The sequence below is a fragment of the Plecotus auritus genome, assembly GCF_963455305.1.
Source record: "Plecotus auritus genome assembly, chromosome: 4".
Classification (NCBI taxonomy): Eukaryota; Metazoa; Chordata; class Mammalia; order Chiroptera; family Vespertilionidae; genus Plecotus; species Plecotus auritus.
Window position 1 is genome coordinate 99,979,614 of NC_137775.1, and position 19,310 is coordinate 99,998,923.

Sequence of the window (19,310 nt, forward strand, 5' to 3'; positions counted from 1 at the left end):
CAGAGGGCCCCAGACCTCGGGAGTGGTTGCTGGGCAGCCGGTCCACCTCGAGGATGAAGTCATCCTTGAGGAAGAGGAAGCCCACGATGGAGAAGAGGTAAACGAGGATGAGGGCCAGCAGGGCGGTCAGCAGGATGGAGCGGCCGTTGCGGGTCACGCTCTTGATGACGTTGAACAGCGTCTCCTCACGGTAAATGAGGTCGAAGAGCTGCAGGGCAGGAATGGGGCCTTGAGGGGGGTGCGCTGGGCCCGAGGGCTGCGGCTGCCAGTGCTTCCCACAGCCTCCTCCGCAGGGTCTGTGCTTAGGCAGGCGGAGCCCGCTGGGGCCTGGAGGCTTCTTGGAGGCTCTGGACTTCTAAGTCCAAGAAAAGGGAGGGCCAGGGGCAGGCTGTCCACACAGAGGGAGAGGGGCGGCCAGCTCTGATGGTGCGCTCGCTCTGATTTATGTGCAAGAGCTCACTTCAGCCTCACAATTATTCTAGAAGGCAGGCACTGTTAATCATTCCTGTTTTACAGACAGGGAAACTGAGGCGCGGGGCAGTCACCCAGCTAGGATGGTCTGATGCCAGAGTCCAGGCTTAAACGAGCACCATACAGGGCCAATGGGTCAGACGGGGCCAGGAGTGGCCATCAGGGCCTTGAAGGCCAGGATGGGATCAAGCCGAGGAGGATGGAGATCCACTCCCCCCACCCAGCAGCAGGACTGGACAGAGGACTGAGCAGAGCCGCGAGCACTCGCCCTGTACTGCCCCGGCCCTGCCCCCACCCGCCGGGCCCACAGAGTCTCACCAGGATGCTATAGAAGAGCTCGTGGGCAAAGAGGCCCAGGACACTCGTCAGGATGTAGCCCACGTGGTAGAGGAACTCCATGTCCATGACCATGGCCTTATAGCCCCGGATGAAGGTGCCACGGTTGCCCACGAAGCTCACCACGAACACGATCTTGTTGGTCAGCTGGGGGCGAGTGCAGGGCATGGGGTCAGGGTCCCACTGCCCACCCTGAATCTCTACCCCAGCCACCCTGCTCACGCGTGCCCAGCTCAGAAGCCACGCCTTCCATGGTCTGAGCATTTTAATGAAAATGCTTCCAGAACGCATCTGGGCTCCTGGGACTAGAACAGAGGAGCCCCCGGGTGCCCCAGTCCCAGGAAGAAAGGGAAGTATAAGAAAAGGAGGGTGGGTCGGAGAAGACCATCCTTAGCCTTTACAGTGACTAAGTCAGGAAAAGACAGCCCTGCTCAAGGCACTTCATTTCCACCCGTCAGGAAAGTACCAGAATATACAAAGCTTTGCTGTCTCCAGCAGAACAGTGCGTCTGGGCCGTGCTCAGCTGACACAGTACGCACAGCAGCCCTGAAGCCGGGGCTTCAAAGCTGGGGCTCCTGGCTGGCCATCTCATGCCAGCGTCCCAGTTGTCCAGGAAGACGGAAAGGCACAGAGGGGTCCCCACTGCAGGTGCATAATGCGCCTGGAATTCCAACCCAGGGACGAGGGGGTGGGGCGGAGCAGTGGCCGCTGGGAGGTAGCAGGGTGGTCGGGTGGGCTCCCTCTGGTGCTCACGTTGAGGGCACCCAGGATGTTGAGCGTGGGCCCGATGCCCAGGTAGTAGATGGAGCGCAGGATGAGCGCCACGATGAGTGGGCGGACGCTGTAGCGCTTGGTGAACAGGGCGGCGATGGAGAAGCAGATGAGGATCCAGAAGAGCAGCGAGATGAGAGGGGAGTCCAGCACTCCTGGGCCGGGAGCAGGACGAAGCGAGGCGTGCTCAGGCCCCACATCCCAACGAACCCCAAGGAGCACCCCTTCCTGGAAGCCTTCCCTGTTAAGCTCCTGGTCACCTGGTTTTAGGGCCCCCATCACACCCCCATCTCTAGGCCAAAGGCAGGAGACCCACCACAGCTGGTCTCTGGCTCGTGTGTGTGCATGTGTGAGCTGTCCCCAGAGGTCTAAGGCCCTGTCCCACTGGACCACACCTGTGTCTCCCCATGATGGGGTGTGTAGCTGAGGGCAATGCAGGGGTGATTCTCCCCACTCTGCAACTGACCCCCCCAGGCTCTGCCCAAATGAGCCCCGAAGCCCCTGCCTGCCGGCTCCCGTCCTGACCTGTGGACGCGCCCTCTACGTAGGGGTAGAAGAAGGCGATGATGATGTTGATAAACACAGCCAGGTTGAAGGAGATGCTGCCCCACAGGGTCATGCGGCGGGAGAACCAGTAGATGAGCGGCATGCCTGTGGGAGGCTGGTGTCAGGGAGCCGATCCACACTGTGCTCACCCCACGCGGGCCCACTGCCCGCACAAGTCCAGGCTCCACTTCAGAGAAAAGCACTGGAGCCCTCCTAGGGGTGGCGTGGGGTGGGGTGGGGCAGCACCAGCAGGCCAGGAGCCTCAGGAGCTCCAGGCCCAGCCCTGTCTCCCACGGGCGGGCGGGGGAGGGGGGGGCTTACTGCGGAGCTTGCGCTGCCACTCCATCTCGTTGTGCAGGAAGGAGGACTGGTCAAAGAAGTCGCTCACTTTGCTGCCCTGCTCGTCCTGCTCGGTGGTGGTGAAGAGCCGGTGCTTGGTCTCCTCCGTCAGGAACTGGCAGATGCCAGGCACCGGGAACACGATCTGCTCCATGCTGCGGTCCTGCCGCACGATCTGGGCGCACACAGGCGGCTGGTGACACGGGGCCCAGCTCCGGGCCCTCCCCCGTGCCCACCACCCTCAGGCCCCACCTCGATCTGGGACGTGTGGTTCTCGTAGTAGGCCAGGGGGTCCTCCTCCTCCTGCTGCGCAGGCGCTGAGGACTTGAGCATCTGCGACAGCTGCTTGTTGTTGAGGCTCAGCTGGGGGTGGCAAGGGTGCTGAGGTCAGGCCAGGCAGCGCCCCCAAGTCCTGAGCCCAGCTCTGAACTACAACCCAGCGAGTGACCCCCCAGCCAGACCAGACCCGGCCCCAAAAGGTTAGGAGGGGGTGGAGAGCCATGCCCAGACGGTCGGTGACAGGCAGTGCCCTCCGCAGCCTGGCCCACGGACACCAGAGGCCCTGCTCTGGCTGGACCAGCTTTGCTCCCACTTCAAGCCCCAGTTTCACCCCTGGAGCTCAGCCCCCCCAGTTCTAGCTCCACTCACAGATTCTTGCTTTTTACAGGTCCAGGCCCCGCCCTGAGTTCCTGGCCCCGCCCCACCTCATCCCCTAGCAGGGGCCCCCCCCTCGGGTCATGGCCCCGCCCCCAAATCCCAGCCTCACCCCTGTAAGTGCCCACCCACTCTCCCGCCCCCTCCAGCCCCGCCGTGGCCCCCACCATGGAAGAGATGCCCTCAGCCTCCTCCTCCTGGATGCGCTTCACGGGCTTCAGCAGGTGCTGCAGCTGTTTGTTGTGCCTGGATAGCTGAGCGAGAGGCAGTGCCCATCACCAAGGCGTGGTCGTGGGGATAGGGGCGCGCGGGTGGGGGGTGGAGGGGGGAAGAGGGGGGGGTGCTGGTACCTGCAGCGCCAGGATGTAGATGTTATGGCCCACTTCACGCGGGCTCACCTCCGAGTTCTCACGCTCCTCCTCCTGCAGGTAGGCCTTCTTGATGACGTCCACCTGGCGGGGCAGTGCCTGCTCGAATGCCCTCTTCCTGGGGTGTGGGGGCCCTAATACCCATGCCCACACACCCTAACCTTCCCACCTGTCCACACCCAGCCTACCAGCTCCTGCGGCCGCAGGCTGATGAGGATGCGCTCCGCGTTCTCACTGTCATGCCGGCTTTCCATCAGACCCAGGAGCAGCTTGGAGGCGTTGTCCTGGGAGGGGGAAACAGCCTCAGTCCAAGGGGTCCCCTCCTTCCCCCCACCAGTACTCCATAACAGTCCCTCCCAACCTCCCCATCCCCCACAGACTCGGGGGCTTGCTGAGAAGTGCTTGTCCAGGCCACCCACAGCCTTCACCCCCACGTTGTGGCAGGCACACGACCCCCAGACAGGAGGCCCTCAGATAAACCCAGAATATGTGTGCTTCTAGAGTAAGTGTACATCCAGCATGTCTGCTCACACATTCACTCGTGTGTACAAACAAACATACACATATTACACACATGCAACCTGCACACATCACCCCTTGCTTGCACATGCACACATCATATGCACACATCACATGCACATGCATGAGGGCTGCCACGCACCCCACCTTGAGCTGCAGCACCAGATCCATCCGGTACTTGCACAGGGGGCTGATGTCGTTGAGAATCAGCGCGGTGATGATGTCTATGCCGTTGGACTCGTGCGTCACGATGCAGGTCTGGCGGAAGCAGGTGGGACGTGGCGCCCAGGCCCTCAGTATTATGGTGGCTCAGGAGGCTCAGACTCTTCCTGGCCCAGCCTGCTCCCTCCCCCCAGGGCCACGCTCACCCGGCTGCTGCTGGCGCCCTGCTGCTCACCTGGTTCTCATGGCAGGGGCCCTGGCAGTACTCGGTGAGGGTCTCCAGGGTCTGGATGACGAGCCCCACGTTGTCCTCGTTGATGTAGAGCCCCAGCAGCCCCAGGCCGCCCGTGGTGCTGCCGCACATGATGTCCAGGAACTGCAGCGTCTCGCACACCAAGTTGTAGTTGGTCTTGTTGTTCTGACAGCGCAGGAAGTTCTGCAGAGCACAGGTGAGGGGGTGTGGCGCGTAGGGGGCGGGGGAGGCTGGGGGACTGCTCCTGCTGGCTGGGGGCAGGGAAGGGGCGGGCATGGCGGGCGCTCACCTGCAGGTCCCGGTTGTGGTTCTCACACAGCAGCTGCAGGAAGCGCAGGATGGGCTGCATGATGAGCACGGACGTGCCCATCTCGTTGCTCTGCACACGCTCGCCCACCTCGTGCCCCCGGCGCAGGCTGGGGACCAGCGAGTAGCGGGAGGAGGAGCTAGGCATGGAGAAGGAGGCCACACGGCCTGCAGGGCGAGGCCTGGTGAGGCTGGGCTGCTGGCGGGCGGCCCGCACCCTGTGCTCCCACCCTGAGCCCCTGCTGCGCATCCTGAGCCTTTATCCCTGTTGCGTGCCGCCCTCCCCCTGAACCCTCTGACCCCACCAGCCAGCATCCCCACCCGTGTCCCTGGCCCCCACCCTGACCTTTGGTGGTGGGGTCTGCTGGCTCCCGGTCCTCGCAGGGCTGGCTGCCCAGGTCGCTCATGTTGACGGCCACCGTGGACTTGGTCTCCTGCTGGGCCCGCTTCATGCGGTCGTGCAGCACCTTAAAGAAGCGCTCGGACTTCTTGTCGCTCGTCATCAGGTTGTAGAAGGATTTCTGGGGGTGGATGGTTAGGCGGGGAGGCAGCCTCAGCACTGGGCCTGGCCCTAAGCAACCCTGGGGAGGCCCCGGAGTCCTCTGTCCTGTGCTGCAGGGACAGGGATGGGGCACAGAGAAGCCCCCAGACACGCCCAAACCAGATTGAGGCTGGGGAGCCAGAGCCAGCCCTGCACGCTGTCACTGATGCTGGAGGCTGGCGCTGCCTCCTGACCACCATCTGCGTCTGCCCTTGGCCTTCATCTGTGCCCACAGCAGCCAGGGGGTCCCTCGAACATCTAAGTCACTTCCCTCCTCTGCTCGAAACCCTGCAGTGGCCCCTCTCGCCCAGAGGAAAAGCCATGCCTCACAGCATCAGGAGGCCAGGCAACAGCCTACCACCTCTGACCCCAGGCCCCGCCACTCACACCTCCTCCACCTCTTCCAGCCACATCCTATTCACGACCTGCATGCCAGCTGCCTGCTCTGCCCGGGGCACCCTGCCCACTGTCCAGAGCTCACCTCCGGGCCTTCCCGGACACTCCATCCAAGATACCCTGCCTGCATGATCCCCGCCCAGCATGCCCTGCATGTCACGTAGAGATTAGTCATTGGCTGTGCCTCACTGGGGTGTAAGTGCCAAGAGCACGTGGCTTTGTCTCTTGCTCACTGCTGCACACTCAGTGCCTGGAGCACTGCTGGCACAGAGGGCCCTCTGTGCACTCACTGACAGAATGAAAGAACAAGTGGGGATACAGCAACCAGAGAGGGCTTTTGGGAGGAGGCAGGCCTCTAGCTGGGCACCAAAGGCTGAGGAGGATGTAGGAGAGGAAGAGAGGCCTGAGCTGAGGCTGAGAGGCAAGAAAGGTGGGCCTAACGCAGGGCAGGGTGTGGGACACAGGCTCAGGCCTGGCTGGAGCAGAGCAAGGTGGGTGTGGATAGAAACGTGGCCACGTGGCCGGCCGGCGTGGCTCAGTGGCTGAGTGTTGACCTATGGACCAGGAGGTCATGGTTCGATTCCCAGTCAGGGCACAAGCCTGGGTTGTGAGTTCGATTCCCAGTGTCGGGCATGCAGGAGGCAGCCGATCCATGATTCTCATCATTGATGTTTCTAACTCTCTCTCCCTCTCCCTTCCTCTCAGAAATCAATGAAAATACCGTATACTTTAAAAAAGAAAAGTGGCCACGTGACACATGACACAGGGGCGGGTGTGGGAGGTGGAGCTGCCCGCCGGCGCCCAGCCCGGCAGCAAGGCCCCCGTGGCCTCAGCATCTTGGCACACTGTCCCCTTCTGCGTGGGAGGCCCCGCCCACAGGCGGTGAAGGCCAGGCCCCGCACCCCCACGCCGCACCTGGATCTCGGTGTTGCCGCCGTCCAGCAGGCGGATGGCCAGGCCGATGCTCTCCTGGAAGATCTTCTCGTTCTTGGTGCTGGTGATGAGGTCACACACCAGCTTGGTGGCCCCCTCCTTGTCCAGCCGGCACTGGGTGGTCGCGATGGCTGACCAGTCTTGGTCCAGGCCTGGAGTTGGGGGACTCACTTGAGGGGGAGCGAATGGGGTGGGAGCGCGGGAGGGAGGGCCCAGGGCCTGGGCAGACGGGCCACCCGGAGGCACCGCGAGGAGGCAATACTGACCGATGCCCATGGGATCCGGAAGGTCCCCTCGTGAGCTGGACTTCCGGTTCTGGAGGTAGTTTTGCAGCAGCATCTTGCGTAGCTGGTTGCCCTGGGGGAAGGAGCGAGGCCCACAGTGCACTTCGCACCCTTTCATCGGTGGCCCCACAGTCCCAGCCCTGCTGCCCGGTGCCGCCGGCCCGGGCACTCACCCGGTCCCCGTACTTGGCCTTCTTGAGCAGCATCTGCTGCAGAGTCCGCAGCACCTTGACGCACAGCTTCTCCTCCGACTGCATGAGGTCCTTGGTGTGCTGGATCAGCCTGCGGCGGGAGGAGGGCACACTGGGGCAGCCCCGCTGTCTTCCTCCGGACACCGCCCGACCCCATCCCGGGCAGGAACACCCCAGCCTCCAACCAGTGGGCCCTCTAGTCCCTGCTGGGCCCCTCCCTGCCTCGGCTGCTGCCCCCGACCCGCGCCCCTCACTTGGACAGGAAGCCCCCGCTCTCGCAGCGCTGGTAGGCCTCACTGCCCTCCAGGAAGAGCAGCTCGGGCCAGTGCAGGACGTCCACCAGCACGGACAGCTCGGCCTGCACCAGGGGCTTCAGGCGCTCCTCCAGGGCTGTGATGATGTCCTGGGTGGGCAGGAGGATCGATCACGGGAGATGCAGGAGGCCCAGGCCCAAGAGGTGACAGAAGCTTGACTGCCGTCCCCACCCCACACCAAGCAGCCCACGGTTGCCCCACACTGGCCCTGCACAAAGCATGCCGTCTGCCTGCTCAGAGCCCCAGCTGCGAGCTGCGGGCCTCCTCTAGCTCTGTGACCTTCGGCCAACCCCCTGCCCTCTCTGGGCCTGTCTCCTGCAGTGGGGATAATCACAGGCCAGCGAGACTGTGGGCAGGGATGCACGGCCTGAACGGACAGGTGCTGCCAGGGCTGTGCAGCGTCCTGACCCCGCGTGAGCACCAACCCCACTGGCGGGCCCCGGGTTCTCCTGCAATGTGCAGCCCGAGGAGGGCGTGGGCAGCACAGAAAGGGGTGCTCCTCCGGCATCCGCCCTCCCCCAATTCCCGTGGCCGCCCCACCCCACCTGCAGTTTCTCGATGATGTTCTTGTAGTCCCACTGGTTGGCAGTGGGGATGACGCGCGGGAAGGCCCGTGTGGCCGCCTTGTAGTTGGAAGCGTTCCGCTGGGCGGCAGCCACACAGCTGGCACCACTGCTGAGCAGCAAGCTGATGTGGGCATCCAGGTCCATGGGCAGCGAGATGCCCCGGCCCTTGGCTGAGGGGAGAGGAGGGAGCTGAGCCAGCCGGAGGGGCCAGAGCCAGGGCTGCCTGCTGGGGACAAGGTGAACTGCACCGAGGCTCTGGGTGCAGGGACCCCCACCCTGGCCCCACTTGGATGAGGTGCCCTCTTCTGGTTGGGTAAAAGAGGGGGTTTCTGCCTCTTTAATTTCACCCTGGATCCCTGCCCCTCTCCTGCCCCACTCCCCCCCCAACCCTGCCATGAGGACGGCCACCCAGCCTTCTCCTCCGGGACAGACTCGGGGGAGAACACCTTCTCCCACTGCCAACGTGGCAGTTAGACACCAAGAAGGACTTACTGAGAAGCGCCTGGGAGCAGGGGATGGGGGCGCTTAGGGACAAACGTGTCTACTGTGGGCAGGCACCCTGGGGCGCCGAGGGCACTCACCCACCATGGCCAGGGTCCGGATGCAGGCCTCCACTGAGCCCTTGTGCTGCTGCTGCAGCCACGGGCACTCGAGCAGCCGAGTGGTGGACTGCAGCAGCTGCACCACAATCGTCTGGTGTGTCTGCGAGAAGCAATGCTCGCTGCAGCCGGCCTGCCTCCTCCCTGGGCAGCCCCGCCCGGGCACCAGAGCCCCTGAGACCGGCACGGCCTGTGTCTGTGCCAGTTGGGAGAAGGCACCCCTTTCTCGCAGTGCACAGCCTGCCCACTGCCCACAGCAGCCCTGGAGAACGCCCCAGGTCCAGGTCTGGCCTTGTAGCCCGTTGCTGACCCTTTTCTTCCTTTAGGAAGCTTTTTAAATAAAATAATGCTGGGCAAAGCTGACATGTTTGCCTGGTTTAAAGGTAATAAAAAGGCATACACTGAGAAGTCTCTCCCTCCCTCTGACCCCACGCCTCCACTCACCCCACTCTCCCTCCGTCTGACCCCACGCCTCCACTCGCCCACTCTGCCAGGGGCCGGTAAGGGGCAGGGGACACTGATACTAATGACCAGAGTCCCCCAGCCCAGAGAGGTCCTGGGGCCCAGACACGGTGTCCAAGTACACCCACTCTTGCTGTGAGGGGACCAGCAGTTTTCTGGCCACCCTCCGCGGCCCTGCCCACTGCGCCGCCCCTCTCCCCCCCCCCCCCCCCCATGGGCAGGCCCTTTCACTGGCTTCCTTCCGGGATTCCTATGTGACTTGGGTGTGGTGGCACCTTCCTCCGGGAAGCCCGGCCCTTCCATTCCAGGGCTCTGGGCTATGAAGTCGGCATGGGCTGGGGCTGGGGCTCAGTGGAAGCTTGCGCACTGGCCGGTCTACCTATCCCGTCAGGGACACCATGGTCCACGCCAGCTCACTGTCACTCTCCCACCCCCGGCTCTGGCTCTGCTGTCCACTGTGGGAAGCGTGCCACCTGCCTCCAGTGGGTGAGGCAGCGCAGCCAGGTGTCCCTGGCACCAGCACCCACCATCCCGAGTGAGCGAGGAAGTACTGCTCTGCGGAGAGGTCCCACTTCAGCCCTGAGCACAGTCCTGAGGCCAAAGTGTTCCTTGTAGAACGTGACCACAGTAACATAAGTGTTTGCTGTCTGAAACAGGGAACTTGGGGGGAATGTGTTACCAGCGTAGATTCTTGTATAGCCTTTACGCATGACAAGCAAATGTAAACACGGATGCTGAGCCCCTCCCCACGCAGGGCTGCGGTGGGCGGTGACGCTCACCTGCAGGGAGGTGCTGTTCTCGGAGAACGGGGAGCTGAAGAAGGCGCTGATGGTGTCCAGCACGACGCTCAGCACGTACTTTTCCAGTGTGGGGTCGGCCAGGCGCTTCTCCCGCTTGCTGCACACCTGGGCGCAGAGATGCCCGTGTCCCACACGGCCCTCCATGCCACCCGGAAGGCCGGGCCCAACCACCGCAGGCCGCGCCCCAGGGACAGACCCGAGCCATGTCCAGGGTGAAGTTCTCGAAGAGCGTCCAGATGTGGTTGCTGGTGTAGATCTCCTTCATCTCCACCTCGGTGTCCACGTAGCAGTGGTTCACGAAGTTCACATAGGCCATCTTCACCTGGCGGTGGGCGGCGGGCGGAGGTCAGGCGCGCAGGCCACCCGCCCGGGCGCTCATCTGCACTTCATCCACCCCCGACACCCCACTTTCTGCCCACATCCCCACCACTCTCCCACACTTCCCATCCTGTCCGCTGCCCACTTCCTTCACCTCCCGGGGCTGAAAGGCTGCTCGGCCCGGTGCCAGCACCAGTCCCTGCGGCCTCCCTGCCCCAGCGCCCTCCCTGTCAGTTCCCGCGTGGACACAGCCACCTCCGTGATGCAGTCCTCGTGTGTCACCACAGACACCACGTCCTCCAGGGGCAGCAGGGAGGTGCACTTGATCTCCGTGTAGACGTTCTTGCCCTCAGCGCAGGCGGCCAGCAGGTCCACCAGGGAGATGTGGTACATGAGTGGGCTGTGGTCCTCCACGCCGTCCCGGGCGGCCTTCATCATGTCCAGCAGGTGGGCCAGCGAGGCCTTGTCGTTGTAGAACACGACCACGTCATCTCCCGCGTTGGTCAGCTGCAGGCAGGAGGGGCGCGTCGGAACCCTCGGTCCAACGGGCCCTGAGCCACCCCTCCTGCACTTACTCGACACTCAGGAAACCTTCCCTGGCCATCAGGGACACTGAACCCTGGGCCCAGAAAGCTCCCCCTCTTCCGCTGGGAAAAGGCGCCCCACTTGGGCTGGTCTCAGAGGCGCCTCCTCCAGGAAGCCCTTTCTAATCCCAGCCCCGCCCAGATCACCGCCTCCCTGCCGTGTTCCCACGGCGTGTGAGGTAAACCGTCCAGGGCACATGCCGCATCTGCTCATGTGAGCGATTACGTTACCCACAGTAATGCACCAGCAATGGATGATGGCACGACACAGCACACGCATGTCCTTCGCAAGTTCCCTGAGCGCACACCAGTGTGGCTCCTTTCCCCTGCCCGCCCCGCGCTGGATGAAGCCCGATGGAGACAGCCCCCACCCTGCATGCCTTCAGCCATCAGGTGTTTACTGAGTACCTACTATGTGCCACATGCTGGGGCCCTGGCAACGAGCACAAAGAATATGGACCGAGCCCCCCACCCCAGAGTCCACGTCCCCACTCCCAAACTTATACTCCACTGACTCCCCAGGGACACAAGGTCCTCGGCACGGGTGCGTGAGGACTGGTAAGTCAGTGATAATACATGACAGTGTTTGCGTTCAGGCCCGTTGTCTGAGTTCTACTGGCCCCACCTGACCTCTGCTCCGCCTGCCTCTGCGGCCCCTCCCAGCACCCAGAGCCCCTTCCGTGGCCACCCACGTCTGTGTGTCACCATCTGAGCCCCTCTCCATGGCCACCCGAGTCCCATGAGCCCCGGGCCCCCTCACCTCAGTCATGATCATGTCCTGGCACTTCTTGACGTACTTGCCCTCGGCCTTGATGACGGTGTGCAGGAAGTCCAGGTATTGCACGTGGCGCCCGTGGGTGGCCAGCAGGTGCACAAAGTGCTGCAGCACCGGCTCGCTGACCTCTGAGCACAGCTGGTAGTTGTTCAGGAAGATGTGCTGCATGGTCTCTGCCTCCAGGAGCTGGGTGTAGGTGTCCGACAGAAGTCAGAGGGGTCCAGGCCGCCTGCCCGCCTGCCCGCGCCCACCCCACCCTGGCCCGCCCCTCACCCCCGGAGTGAGGAAGAGATGCAGGTGCTTGTGCAGCAGGGCCTGGTTGCCGGGGTTCCCTGCACAGAACTTCTGCAGGAACTGGTGTGTGTAACGCAGGATCTCCATCATCTTGGCATCGCCCTGGGCACAGAGGGAAGAGGGTGCTGGGCGCTCACAGGAGGACAGGTGGGGGTGGGTCAGGGCTTGGGTTCAAGGTGAAAGCTGGGGCTGCAGGTCAGCATATGGCAATGTGAGGGGCAGAGAGGCAGAGGAGGCTGGAGTCGGGGAGCAAGGCTAAGGGGTCAAGGTCAGGTGAACACCAGGATGATGTCAGAGTCAAGAGTCAGAGGCTTGAGACATATCAACACCAAGGCCAGCCCGGCTGGTGTGGCTCAGTGGTTGAGTATCGACCTATGAACCAGGAGGTCATGGTTCGACTCCTGGTCAGGGCACATGCCTGGGTTGTGGGCTAGATCCCCAGTGTGGGGCGTGCAGGAGGCAGCCGATCAATTATTCTCTCATCATTGATGTTTCTCTCTTTCTCTCTCTCTCTCTCTCTCTCCCCCTTCTTCTCTGAAATCAATAAGTATACATATATTTTTTAAAAGATCAAGGTCAGCCAAGGTGAGGGTGGAAAGGTCAAAGACTGAGATAGGGCTAAGTTTGGAATCAGGGGCCAGGAGGAGGGTTAGGGTGAGGCGCCAAAGTCAGGAGCCAGGCTGAGGCCTGAGTTGACATTATGGGTCAGGGAGAGGCTGAGAGTCAAAAGTTAAGATGAAGCTGAAATGATCAGGATTAGACCAAAGAAGAAGATAGAAGCTGGGTCAGGGTCAAGAATCAGAGTGAGGCTGGGGTCAAATCAAGGTCAAAGTGGATCAGGATGAGGACAGAGGGTCAAAGGTTGAAATGCTATGAGGGGTCAGGTGTGTTGGGGACAGGTCAGGATGAATACAGTGAGGTCAGCACTGGGGATTAGTGGTTTGGGCTGGGTCGGGGTTAAGGGTGAAGCTGGGCAGAAGTTGGGGTCACCTTGTCATAGGGGATCTGCAGCAAGTCCAGCATGACCTTGTGGGCATCCATGTTCTTGAGCAGCCGCTGCTGCTTCTTCCTCATCTGCTCCCCAACGCCGCACATCTTGTTCAGCCGCTCCAGGATCTGGGGGGAGCGGTGTGAGCCAGGGCCCCTCCCTCCTCCGCCGGCCTCCCCTCCCCCAGCCCACCACAGCAGTCCCAGTGCATGTCGGGGACAGGAAGGGGAAGGAGCCGTAGCCACTGACTCAGGTCATGAAAACAAGGCAGGGGACTCACACCCAACCCCACCCGTGAAGTACAGAGAAGGATGTGACTGCAGGGGAATTTCATTCCATTCCTCCAGCTCCCAGCAGTCCCATCTGGACCTCGGCGGTTGTTTTAACATGAGAGGAAAGCTGGAAGACGTCTACTGTGAGGGCCGGTGGCCAGCAGAGCTGGGAGGCAGGAGAGCCGGCCCCCGGAGCTCCAGGGCCGCCGACCCTTCCCCGGGGACCTCGCACTCACGCCCTTGACGATCTGGTAGTTCTCACTGCTCTTCTCCCCCGGCGGGGGTGCGAAGCCTTCCTCGTCCGTGGGCCGCTAGGGGCACAAGGGCAGGGTCAGCCCGGCCCAGCCTCCCAGGGCCCTGGCATGCTCTCCGCACCCCACACACCTCCTTCTTGTCTTTGGCGGTGCCCGCTTCCACCTCCTCGCCCTTGCCGCTGCCCTTCTTGTCCACCCACAGCTCCGACTTCTCCACCATGGTCCGCAGCCGGTCCAGCTCCGCCTTGATCACCTTGTAGTTCTCCACGTCCTGGGCGGAGATCAGCAGCTGCACCTGCAGGTGGGGGGCTCTGCCTGTGAGACGGCGGCCCAGGCCCACCGCCTCACAGACACCCTGTCCTGTCCTGTTCAGGCTTCTGCTCCTGGCGTCTCCGCTCCACCATCATTCCCCTCCACGTTTATAAGCCCACCGCCTCCAAGAAGCCTCCCCGATGGCTGCAGCCTCCTTGCAGTCCCTGCCGTGAGCTGCCTCATCCCTGGCTTCAGTCACTCACTGCCTCGCATCCCTCGGCTGTGGCCTGCCACTTGTTCACTTGTTCACTAGGACCCTGACCGGGGCGGGGCAGAGCGTACTGGCATCACTGAGTGCTGCTCCCTCCCACCTTCCCCACTCGGGGTCAGTGGGTGAGGGAGGAAGGCCCCTGGCCCCGACCACCCCCTCGGTAAAACAGGAGCGGACAGTGACCACGTTGCCAGGGCTGCTGCCAGAATTCCATAAACGCAAGTCCAACACCCAGGGCTGGTACACAGCAAGCACCTGTTAAATGCCAGCCGCATTCCACAGGGAGCCACAGAGACCACACCACCTCACAGTAATGAAGCCCTGCTGAGGGCTGACTGCGCACCAGCCCTGATGTGAAGCACTTAGCAAAGACGCGCAAGATAGAGCTTGCCAGCTATCAAGCTCTGTCCACAGCATCAGAAATGACAGGCCGTGAGCCAGGCTGAGATGAAAGTACCCAAGACTTACGGAGCACAGCAAGGCCAAGAACCCAAACGTGCTGTGAGCTCCTCCTCCATCACCCCTAACCCCCAGTGCCCCACGCAGGCGGCGTGTGGCCAGGGCAGCCTGCCTGCTCGGTGCAGGCGGTCCTCGGGCCCTCCCCCCGCCCCCTGAGGGCCGGGCTGAGCGGGCCAGCACCTGCTTGAAGGTGTGCATGGCCTCCTGGCGCTGGCTGAAGTGCTTGAAGAGCAGCTGCAGGGCCCCTGAGACGAGCGGCGGGTAGTCGTGCATGGTGAGGTGGATGAGCACGCGCAGGAACGTGCGGCCGCCCTCGTCGTCCACCTCCAGCATGCTGCTGGTCTTCCTGCGGAGCGTGGGCACGACTGGCTCGCTCCTGGCCACCCGTCAGGCAGACCCGGCGCCCAGTGCAGTATTTGTTAGAACTACTGATGTTTTCTCACCGCAGGACCCCCCGCCCACCCAGGTCCCACGGGGCTCCCCTTGATTGAGCCGGAAGCAGAGCTTCGTGGGCATTTGTGGACAGAAGCTGGGGCCCTGAACACAGACGGGGGAAACGTCTTTATCAACCTCTAACCTAATGCAGCACTTCCTTCAATGAGAAAAGATGGTGGTACTTGTGACGCTGGCATCAATAAAGCCCCAGATGTTTCCCGTCACCTTGGAGTGTGACAGATCGCGGAGTATCGCCGGCACCACTGCTGCTGGGGGACGGTGCCAGTCCCCGCAGGGCTTGTTACTTAATGCTGCTTAGTGCGCTCAGAGCCAGGCCGAGGGAGCTGGCACGCAAATGTGTTCTCCTCCGTGTTTTGATGACTGTATCTCATGCCACTAGTCATTTCATGTGCTTTACATGATGAATTTAAAAATGCCACCTCAGAGGGCGCAAAGGCTTCGCGAGACACAAGGGCGTGGCACGGAAATGGGCGAGCCCACTCCTGGGCAACCCTCCCACCCCAGCCTCTGCAGCGGCGGGGGGAACACGTCCCTCCTGGCCACGTCCTGGTGCAGAGGCGCACATGCCCTCGGGGAGCAGGGCCATGACCACACTCGCCTGTCACCGGGTTGGGCAGACAAGGGAGGGTCAGAGCAGAAAGCCAGGGGATGGCGGGGGGGGCCCAGCCCAGCCTTGGGAAATGCAGCCCACCCCAGGGGTCTCAGGCCTGCATTGCTCTTACCTAGCCTACCCACACCCAACCCCCCATTTCACCCCTGGCCTCACCCCACTCCAAACATGGCCTCCGCCTGCTCCCCGATGCGATCCAGGTTCATGTTGGCAGCTGTGGGGAGTAAGAGGGGCGGACGGGGCAGGTGGAGCCAGGTGCAGGAAAGATGGAGAACAGGGTGAGGGAGAGGGAGACACCCAAACCACCCCTTCTACACCTGGTTGGGCGGCAGTCCCTCTGCCTGCCCTCCCTGTGTCGGGGGGACCATCCAGGGAACGGGCTGCGCAGCCCTGTCCTGCGAGGATGAGCAGAGCCTGGGCTGGGGTCTGGGTCTGGCTCAGGTCCTAGCTGGCTATGATTTAGGGCAAATTCCTGCCCCTCTGTGGCCTCATTTAAGGAATGAAGGGACTGGTTCCTGACCTCTCCCCTCACTGTGGCAATTAAGTGAGACTATGGGGACGGAGGCCTTTGCAGGTTGGGAAACAGGCAGGTCTGGGAGCTGACCCCAGGCTCCACCCACAGCTGTGTGGATGGGGGAGGCGGGTGGGCTCACTGGTGGAGTCGAAGGCAGGGGCTGTGCCGTCGGCCCCACTGTCCTGCATGGGAAACACCTCCACAAACTCCTTCTTGAAGACGGACAGCAGGTAGGAGATGCGGTAATCCAGGCGGACGTTGAGGATGAACTGGAGAAGGGGAGAGGGTGGGGTGAGGACTGGGCTGAGACAGGAAGCCAGTCCTGCTCCTGGGGCCCTGGGGGGTGACAGGCACCCCGAATGAGCTCCAGCATTCGGGGTCTCAGCACAGCTCTTTGGGGGTATCATGGGACATCACAACCAAAACAATCAAGACCCTTCTCCCCAGGGAGGCTCAGGGCGCCCTCTCCCCAGTTCCTATACCTCCTCTCAGAATGAGGCAAGACCCCCCGAAACCACTTAGCCTCTTTCCCTAGCCGGATGCTGACAGGAGAGGGAATGGAGCTCCCCGGGTCTGAAGGCCAGCTCGTGTCCTTCCAGCCTGCCCTGCCAAGTGGGCCTAAGTTCCCCGGGGCAGGTGGGGAAACCGGGGACTGTGAGGAGGCCAGAGGTCACTGTGGGGTGGGAGTGAGGACACAGTTTGCACACACCCCGACTGACTGCATCCTCATGGGGCACAGAGCGTCTGGCCACACCCAGGACTCAGGCCTGGAAGCCCAGGCCTGGGAGTCAGAGCCCCTCCTCTGACTCCCCTGAGCAGGTCCTGCCCACTGGGTTGCCCTGAAGGTCACTGCATTTCTCTTCCCATCCTCTGGGGGCAGCAAGGTAAAAGCAAGGGTCCTAATCCTCCTCAAGGCCCTACCAGCCCCCTCCCCAGTGTTGCTGGGGCATCTCAGAGGAGACCCAAGGAGGGAAGACTGTCTGCCCGCCAGGACGCTGGCTCTCCAATCTCTGGCTCCACTTCAAAACCTGTGTGACTGGGAAAAGCCCCTCCCCCTATACTTTCCCCTCCTGTACAGTGGGGTGGAGCCAGAATCGCGGGAGGACTTGTCACAGCCCAGACTGTGTTCTGGTCCCTAAGTCTGGGGCAGCACCCGCAAACCTGCATTTATAAGTCCCCTGGGGGTTTGGGGGGCTGATACTGCTGGACCCAGGACCGCACTGTGAGGACCCTGGCTGCACAGCGACCCTCATGCGACACTGTGATCTAAGGGGATTCACCCACCCACCTCCCCAGACCCACGCACCCTCCTGCCCATTCCCGACACCTCCCACCGCGCTCCCGCCCGCCTGGCACCTGCAGGATCTCCAGGATCTTCAGCTTGGTCTCCATCACCACAATGTCCTCATTCTCCTCGAACTTGCTTCTGTCCAGTGGCTCAGCAGCCCCGGCCCCGGCAGGCAGGCTGGGGGCTCCAAAGACAGACTGCTTGCGGTTCAGCACCATGGTGGACATCATGTGGCCCACGCCCTGGATGGACCGCCGCACGTTCTTGCCTGAGGCGTGGAGAACAGAGGGGGTCACGGAGGGTGCACAGCAGCCACCCCCACACACCCCACCCGTCTGACTCCGTCCCCATCAGCTGCAGGGCAAAGCCCCGCAAGGAAGGGGCCAGGCTGACCCAGGAAGGCTCCCTGGGAGGTGAGCTTGGAGCCAAATCTGGAAAAGGGAGGGCCCGGGAAGGTGAGGTGTGGGGAGGCCAGTGAGAACTCTCATGTGGCATCATGAGAGCTGCTACAGGGCAGGGGCTGCGGCCGCAGAGAGGAGAGCACTAAGGGCCAGGTGCCCGTCGCTGTGCACTGTTTGTTTACACCGCCTGGGGGTGTCTCTAAGGGCAGGGCTGTGGCTCGTCCCTCAGGCTGCCCCTTGCTCCTCACACTCCCCAATGGCAGGACTGTGTCTCCCTCTTCGGACCAGGAGCTCCCTAGGCAGGGCCAGTGTCTCCCCTCCTCCCTCAAGACAAAGCTGCACCAGGGTCTCCACAGCACCTGAGCAGGGGGCCCTGCTGGTGAAGGGATTGGGCTGAAAGACCCCCCTCACAGCAGAGCCAGGAGGCAGGCTGCACGGGGAGGGAGGGTTGATCGGAGAGGACTTCTGGTGCTAAGAGGAGAAGGAGGCACTGAGGTGGGCACAGGTGCCTGTGTGGGCAGGCTCACCGCCCGAGTCCTCATAGGCCTGCAGGATGGCCGGCGGGCCCTGCACACAGTCGATGATGCTGAGCAGTGTACGTGTGAGCCGCAGCAGCTCGCTGAAGCTGTAGAAGCCGAAGTAGATGAGATTGTGCGCCAGGCTGACCACCTGCAAAGAGGGACGGGCGGGGGCGGGGGGGGGGGGTGAGTGTGGGCGGGGCCTGAGCGCGATGGGCGTGTCTGGGCATGATAGGCGGGGCCTCGGGACAGGTGGTCCAGCTCCGGGAAGCCAGGGCTCTGGTGGTGTAATGGGGTCAGGTTCCTTTGCAGCTGTGGGGCTGCATGAACATGGAACCGAGGGTCCCAGACAAGGGCTGCCCAACCCCAGTGGGTTACTGAGGAAGAGAGGCCTGCAAAAGAGGCTACTGTGGGGGAGATAGGGCAGAAATGCAGGACGTGGGGGGTAGCTCCTGGCAGTGGCCTGTGACCCAGCCCAGGCTTATGAGGGGAGGGGACTAGGGGGAAGCACCCTTCTCCCAGGCCAGGAGAAGCCTCTCTTCTGGGGAGCCTCGCAGTCTGCGCCCCTGCACTGCTGGGCTGCTGAGGGAAGTGAAGGTAGGGACCCCACCGCCCACCCCTGGGCACATCAAGGCCTAGAGCCGAGCAAGCAGGAGTCCCGCCCACCTCGAAGGTGAGCTTGTTCTTGTCCTCATTGGCAAAGGGCACGGCCTCGCTGACCACATTGTTGAGGTAGTCCTCCACGAACTCCATGGTGCTGGCGAACTTGTTCTTCTTGTCATCTCGGGCGGCGTTGAGGTTGGAATCATAGCTGAGGGTGGGGGCAGTGAGGCTGAGGGTCCCTGAGGCCCGCCCATCCCAGCCGTGCCCGGCCCGCTCTCCCCACCCCTCTCACTCCTTGATGGTGATGGCCGTGGGGATCTCAGTCCAGAGGCGGGCAAACTTGACAGGCGTGACCAGCTCCTGGGGGTCGCGGTCCACATGCACGTGCAGCATCAGGTGGCAGAAGGAGGCGCGCAGGTCGAAGGGCAGCATCTCGTCGGCCATGCACAGGAAGATCAGGTCGACGCCCAGCTGCTGAGAGATCTCGTGGATGGCCAGGTACTGCCGGTCCAGGCACATGCGGGCAAAGAGCTTCAGCTGGTACCTGCGTGCAGGGGGCATGGTGAGGGCCTGGCAGCGGGGCTAGCAAGGGCTGCTGGCAGGGCCTGGGCTTGAGGGACGGTTGAGAAAGTGGCAAAGGGG

General features: G+C 62.8%; 1 protein-coding gene across 1 annotated transcript in view; it reads right to left on the reverse strand.

Annotated features, from left to right (window-relative positions):
• The window catches only part of ITPR3 (inositol 1,4,5-trisphosphate receptor type 3), a 67,067-nt gene that overhangs the window by 4,767 nt on the left and 42,990 nt on the right, over window positions 1–19,310 (reverse strand). Inside the window, exons 19-52 of the mRNA XM_080666748.1 lie at window positions 18,961–19,212; window positions 18,732–18,876; window positions 18,075–18,216; window positions 17,215–17,414; window positions 15,998–16,127; window positions 15,501–15,558; window positions 14,459–14,624; window positions 13,427–13,591; window positions 13,279–13,353; window positions 12,773–12,898; window positions 11,762–11,884; window positions 11,474–11,674; window positions 10,385–10,636; window positions 10,008–10,133; window positions 9,791–9,916; window positions 8,532–8,652; window positions 7,930–8,120; window positions 7,325–7,473; window positions 7,053–7,161; window positions 6,862–6,952; window positions 6,578–6,747; window positions 5,072–5,246; window positions 4,709–4,893; window positions 4,402–4,602; window positions 4,152–4,262; window positions 3,674–3,769; window positions 3,468–3,569; window positions 3,285–3,371; window positions 2,716–2,826; window positions 2,446–2,638; window positions 2,104–2,229; window positions 1,561–1,733; window positions 790–954; window positions 16–208 (exon numbers count right to left, since the gene is read on the reverse strand). Coding sequence (XP_080522874.1) covers window positions 16–208; window positions 790–954; window positions 1,561–1,733; window positions 2,104–2,229; window positions 2,446–2,638; window positions 2,716–2,826; window positions 3,285–3,371; window positions 3,468–3,569; window positions 3,674–3,769; window positions 4,152–4,262; window positions 4,402–4,602; window positions 4,709–4,893; window positions 5,072–5,246; window positions 6,578–6,747; window positions 6,862–6,952; window positions 7,053–7,161; window positions 7,325–7,473; window positions 7,930–8,120; window positions 8,532–8,652; window positions 9,791–9,916; window positions 10,008–10,133; window positions 10,385–10,636; window positions 11,474–11,674; window positions 11,762–11,884; window positions 12,773–12,898; window positions 13,279–13,353; window positions 13,427–13,591; window positions 14,459–14,624; window positions 15,501–15,558; window positions 15,998–16,127; window positions 17,215–17,414; window positions 18,075–18,216; window positions 18,732–18,876; window positions 18,961–19,212 — 5,036 coding nt within the window. The remainder of the gene's footprint in view (window positions 1–15; window positions 209–789; window positions 955–1,560; window positions 1,734–2,103; window positions 2,230–2,445; window positions 2,639–2,715; window positions 2,827–3,284; window positions 3,372–3,467; window positions 3,570–3,673; window positions 3,770–4,151; window positions 4,263–4,401; window positions 4,603–4,708; window positions 4,894–5,071; window positions 5,247–6,577; window positions 6,748–6,861; window positions 6,953–7,052; window positions 7,162–7,324; window positions 7,474–7,929; window positions 8,121–8,531; window positions 8,653–9,790; window positions 9,917–10,007; window positions 10,134–10,384; window positions 10,637–11,473; window positions 11,675–11,761; window positions 11,885–12,772; window positions 12,899–13,278; window positions 13,354–13,426; window positions 13,592–14,458; window positions 14,625–15,500; window positions 15,559–15,997; window positions 16,128–17,214; window positions 17,415–18,074; window positions 18,217–18,731; window positions 18,877–18,960; window positions 19,213–19,310) is intronic.